The 5590-nt window shown below is 41.4% G+C and overlaps 1 protein-coding gene across 1 annotated transcript; it reads left to right on the top strand.

Moving 5' to 3' along the window:
• The first annotated feature begins 1451 nt into the window (after nucleotides 1–1451).
• LOC4344549 (serine/threonine protein phosphatase 2A 57 kDa regulatory subunit B' theta isoform) lies at nucleotides 1452–5320 on the top strand. The gene is made up of 4 exons (XM_066303454.1): nucleotides 1452–1643; nucleotides 1746–1811; nucleotides 1901–3163; nucleotides 4391–5320. Exons 3-4 carry the CDS (start codon nucleotides 1958–1960, stop codon nucleotides 4733–4735), a joined length of 1551 nt encoding a protein of 516 aa, XP_066159551.1. The 5' UTR covers nucleotides 1452–1643; nucleotides 1746–1811; nucleotides 1901–1957; the 3' UTR covers nucleotides 4736–5320.
• The last annotated feature ends 270 nt before the right edge of the window (nucleotides 5321–5590 follow it).

The raw sequence follows: 5590 nt of genomic DNA, 5'->3' as shown, positions 1-5590 counted from the left end.
ACATTTCTCTCATGCCTTTCTTTCAGCCATTTGTTACTCATGGTCCTAATAGTGACACCAGAGGCAGATTAGAACCCCCCCCCCCCACCGCCCCCCCCCCCCCCCCCCCCTCTTTTCCCCTCACTAGCTGTCTTTATTCAGTAATCAGGAATCACCATCAATCCAGTAATCATCCTGAATCATCCATTATGTTAAGCACGCATGGAAATTCAGTTGAAATAAGAAATAATGTTCTTGTGGTTGAAAAATTCAGTGTATGATGGGTCTTACATTCTTGCTCGTGCTGAAGAACAGGGCATCTGGTTTGATATTTGACCATGTGATTTTCGACATAAAAAGGTGAGATTTGACCGTCCTAAATGGTGACCCAATAAAAGTATATGCGTTTGATTTGACTGCCTCTGGTCTTCTCCTCCTAGTGGCATGTTGGACCTGTTACAAGTCTATCGTTTTGGTCATGGTTGCATCATTAGTTTATTTTGTTTTATATGGCATGCTTATATATTCAATTAGTTCAAATCAGAAATTTCTTCTCATAAGTTCTCATTTGTCACGGACCTTTATTTAGCCCTTCTTTCTTAAGGGTACACGTAAAGCGTACTCAGAGGAAAGACAGTTCACCAAGAAGAGTTTCAGTTCTAAAAGCATACGGTTTATATTCTAAAGTGAAATAAGAATATTTCCTTTTGCATTATTGTGCCATCAACAAAACGACAGCTTCATAAATCATGATGTATGTATCTTTGATATAGGGGTAAGTAAAGTGTTAGCGTGAGAAAAAAAAAGGGTATGTTACCGAATCCTATGTTTTTCTTTTCTTGGGGGTAGTTATGTTCTTAGGTAATCTTTATCAATAGGAAAAAAGTTCAGATATCTGCTAAATAGTACAGAAACAGTTATTAGACCATCTTAACTAACATGAAATTGATTTTTGAGACAACCATCACATGCCCCTGATGACATGGCAATCTAGTTTCATTGAATCTAGGAGAATGTCGCTATGAATGGTAGAACAATCAATCTTCATAAATCTACTCTTCTGTTTCAAAATATAAAAACTAGTATCGAATTAGTCGCATCTTAATCAACGAATCTGGACAAGGGTATGTCCCGTTATACTAGGATATGTCCAATCCGATCATAAATTACTATATATTTTAGAATGGAGGGATTATCATACATAAGTACTAAAACACATGTAAAAACGGAAAAAAGAAAAAGAAAAGCATCCCCATGAAAAAATAAAAATGTTTTTGTGCTGCCACTGAAAGTTACAGTCCACACAAGACTGAAATTGCACTTCACTGGGTGCAACACAAAATGTGCACCAGAATATTTAGGACCAAAACGAAGCTATCCATTTTGGATTAGGTCCAAAAACAAAAAACAAAAAGATTATATTTTCCTCTCTCTCTCTCTCTCTCTATCCATCATCTCCTCCTCTGCTTTTTAGTTTTCTCTCCCATTTTGGCTTCGCCCCACCCACTGCCTCTCTCCCCACTGTGCTCGCATCGCAGGAAGAACCCGACCGGCGACGCCTCCTCCACGGCGAAATCCCCATAGTTTTCTCCACGAATCGATCCAATTCGCGGCCTTTCCCTTCCCCCTGGGGCCAATTCGCGTGGAAATTCGGGAAAAAAAAGGCGGGATTTTTCTGCCTTTTTCTTTACCCCCCTTTCCCTTTTTGACTCTCCGCACGGTTCTTCTTTTTATTGGTGTCACTGATTGTGTTTCTCGTGGAAAAGGCGCGGTTTTAGGGGTCGTCTCGATCGCGGATTTGGCTCCGGAGGCGTCGATTTGATCCTAGCAAGGTGCGGTTTTTTTTTTTTTGTTTTGTGCTATATATGAGGTGAATTCGTTTCCCTGCTTCTTACGGCGTTTTAATTAATTTGATGATCAGATTGAGGAATGATGGATTCGTGAATTTTGATCGAGTTGCTTGTTTGGACGATCCGTTATGATTAAGCAAATCCTGGGCCGGCTTCCCAAGAAGGAGAAGCCGGGCAAGTCCGGGGAGAAGGATTTGGCCGGAGTCGGCTCGTCGCTGCCTGATGCAAGAACCACCACGGATTTGACCATGTCTAGTAGGATCGCCAATCCTAACAATTATACAGCCGCGGTCACAAATCCCGGCCAGAATTACACCGTCAAGAACGCCCATCATGGTGGTGCTGGTGTCAGCAATGGTTTCTTGGCGCCGCCCGTGTTTGAGGCGCTTCCGAGCTTACGGGATGCGCCGGCGCCAGAGAAGCCCAGCTTGTTTCTCCGGAAGGTGGTCATGTGCTATGTGGTTTTCGACTTCACGGACCCGACCAAGGATGTCAAGGAGAAGGAGATCAAGAGGCAAACATTGCTGGAGCTCGTGGATTATGTCACCTCAGCTACGGGGAAATTCCCGGAGCCCGCTGTGCAGGAGGTCATCAAAATGGTGTCCACCAACTTGTTCAGGGTACCGAACCCCGCGCCAAGAGAGAACAAGCCGCTTGAGTCATTTGATATGGAGGAGGAAGAACCTGTCATGGACCCGGCTTGGCCGCACTTGCAGATTGTGTATGAACTATTCTTAAGGTTTGTCCAGTCTCCTGAGACCGATGCTAAGCTGGCCAAGAGATACGTCGATCATGGTTTCATTATCAAGCTGCTTGATCTCTTTGACTCGGAGGATCCTAGGGAAAGGGAGTATTTGAAGACAATACTTCATAGGATATATGGGAAGTTCATGGTGCACCGTCCATTCATTAGGAAGGCGATTAATAATATCTTCTACAGGTTCATATTTGAGACAGAAAAGCATAACGGGATTGCTGAGCTATTAGAGATTTTGGGGAGTATAATCAATGGTTTTGCTTTGCCACTCAAGGAAGAGCACAAATTGTTTCTTGTGCGAGCATTGATTCCACTCCACAAACCAAAATGTGTTAGCATGTATCATCAACAACTGTCATATTGTGTTACTCAGTTTGTTGAGAAGGACTGCAAGCTTGCGGATACTGTTATAAGGGGTTTACTTAAATACTGGCCCATCACGAATAGTGCTAAGGAGGTGATGTTTTTGGGCGAGTTAGAAGAGGTTTTGGAAGCCACTCAGCCAGCAGAATTTCAGAGATGTATGGTGTCACTTTTCTGTCAGATCGCCCGCTGTCTGAATAGTTCTCACTTTCAGGTAAAAATGAATTTTACTGAATGGCAGTTAAACCATAAGCATGTAATATTGTTTTTGCTAGTTGTTGTATGCTTGTGCATTCAGTTCTTGTCAATGTTGATATGGAAATAGGCATTTATCATTTTAAAACTATTTATTAGATTATCTATCAGATGGAATACCAATATTACAGATAGCATGGCCATTTCAGCGATCCACATTCCACGGTTGATTTCTTTCCAACAGCCAATACATGTATTTCAGCACACAAGTCGTACCAATTATGGTTATTCTTTATAGAGTTGGGCTGTTGATTATTACCATGTTTGCTATATGATAGCCAGATAGCCTGTTGGCACAATTTTGGACCAATACAAGATAGGGCTGTTAAATGCCCAAAGTATTTACTATATGAATCCTGGGCTCCTCACTAAAGTACATACCAATTTGTGAATCCATACTAAAATTCTATCACATTACCCTTCCATGTAACTGTAGCTGACAATTTTTATCCTTTGAATTGCTGTTTTGCACTAACACATGGATCTCATATTAAATGATCATTTACAATGTATACTTCAAGAAACGTGTCCATGCATGCTTCTGTGTTATGTTTATGCAGTTTCTTTTGTCTGCTGATAATACCATCCTTTTTTTGGATTTATGGTATGCTGTTCACTTTCTTCTGAGAAGTGGAGATGTATATCCTAAAGTTAGGATGTACCACCGGTTGAGACGGTTGGTTTTCACAAACAAAATCGGTGGAGGCTGAGATGATTAGGTCTAGGGAGAGATCATTTTTCTTGCCATAATGTTGCCAAAAAAACTGAAACCAAATTTAAATTTTTATGTGAAAAAGAGATGAAGCTGGCATCGACAGGACTCGAACCACAGAACTTACCCTGTATAGTAGTAAGAGCTACCGCTAGGCTTGTTTGTATATACAATTTAAATTAAAAAAAATTCCCCTGGTATGCAATTGTTTCGGACCCATCCAAGATGACAAGATATTGGTGAAATTTCACTGAGATCCTGATCCATGGATGTGTGATATTATATGTATTTTACTAGTTGGCGTTTGAGAATGACCATCAGCTACTTGATCATTTGCTTGATGATCAAATTGTGTTGTGTTTAAGTTTTTGTGATAAACGAAACTTAAGCTTTTTAATTTTCTAGTGACCCCATGCTACCTGTTTGTCATAGAAGGTAATGGCGTATTGATTCTTATTTTTTCTTGTTTTGCAGGTGGCAGAGCGAGCTCTGTTTCTGTGGAACAACGACCATATTGAGGTCTTGATCAAGCAGAACAGCAAGGTGATACTGCCCATAATCCTTCCTGCAATAGAACGAAATACAAAAGAACACTGGAACCAGGCAGTTCAAAGCTTGAGTCTTAATGTTCGCAAGATATTCATGGATCATGACCCTGTACTGTTTGAGGAGTGCCTCAAGAAGTTTGAGGAAGATGAAGCAAAAGAAACCGCGTTGAGATCAAAACGTGAGGCCACATGGAAGCGCCTAGAAGAGATTGCCTCGTCAAAAACTATCAGCAGTGAGCCAGCAGTTCCTCCAGAGGCTACAGTTCATTAGCAGCGCTCCTCAGCGTTGCTTGCTGAATGCTGACGTCGTATGAGCAGCTCGTTTGCCAGATCTAGTTAGATCACTGATGTGAATGCTCATGGATTCCTGCATGCCTCATGTTACTTGCTCCTGAACATTTTCGCAGGCTGACTTGTATATACAAGGTAGATGATGGACTTCGAATCTTCAACAGGGCTCAGAGCTGTGTCTGTTCCGAGATCGTAGCACCTGTTCTTCGCCGTGGGACAAAGGAAAGGAGGCAGATTATGTCCTTGCTTTTCTGAGATGTATGTGCTAGCCTGCTAGGGGTCAAGGTGCAGACTGGAGCTCAGTGCCCTGATGTTGAGGACGGTTAGCAGCACATGAGAGAGTAGCAAGTAGGAACAGAGTTTGCTTGTTGATCATGGTTTTGCAGAAATACAATGTTTTTATGTATGAATAACTTCGAGTCTTATCATGATAATATGTACCCCGGGTGTACATGTGTTTGCTTTTTCTAGATGTATACAGAAATTTGTAACGAGGAATGCTTCCTGCTTGCATCAATCGATGCAGAGTTGCTGACTGGTGGTCAATTTGGAATTATTGCATTTTTGTCTGCCTTGTTTAGGGGTTGTTTGGTTGGTGGCTAAACTTGCCACACCACACTTTGATTGATTTAGTTCGTGCTTCAGGCACAAAACACCCAGTTTTTTTTACTGGTTCTTTTTCACTGATTGGTTCAGTATATGTGTTTGCTTCAGAGGATGTATGAAAAAAAAATTAAATGAGCAATGCTCCTGTGCAGTGAGCAATTGTCTTGAATCGATGAGTATGATCTCAGTTTTTAATGGAAAAGAAAAGGTTTTTATCTGCAATTTTCAT

This window comes from Oryza sativa, chromosome 8 (genome assembly GCF_034140825.1).
Source record: "Oryza sativa Japonica Group chromosome 8, ASM3414082v1".
NCBI lineage: Eukaryota > Viridiplantae > Streptophyta > Magnoliopsida > Poales > Poaceae > Oryza > Oryza sativa.
This window is presented reverse-complemented; position numbering and strand designations above follow the sequence as displayed.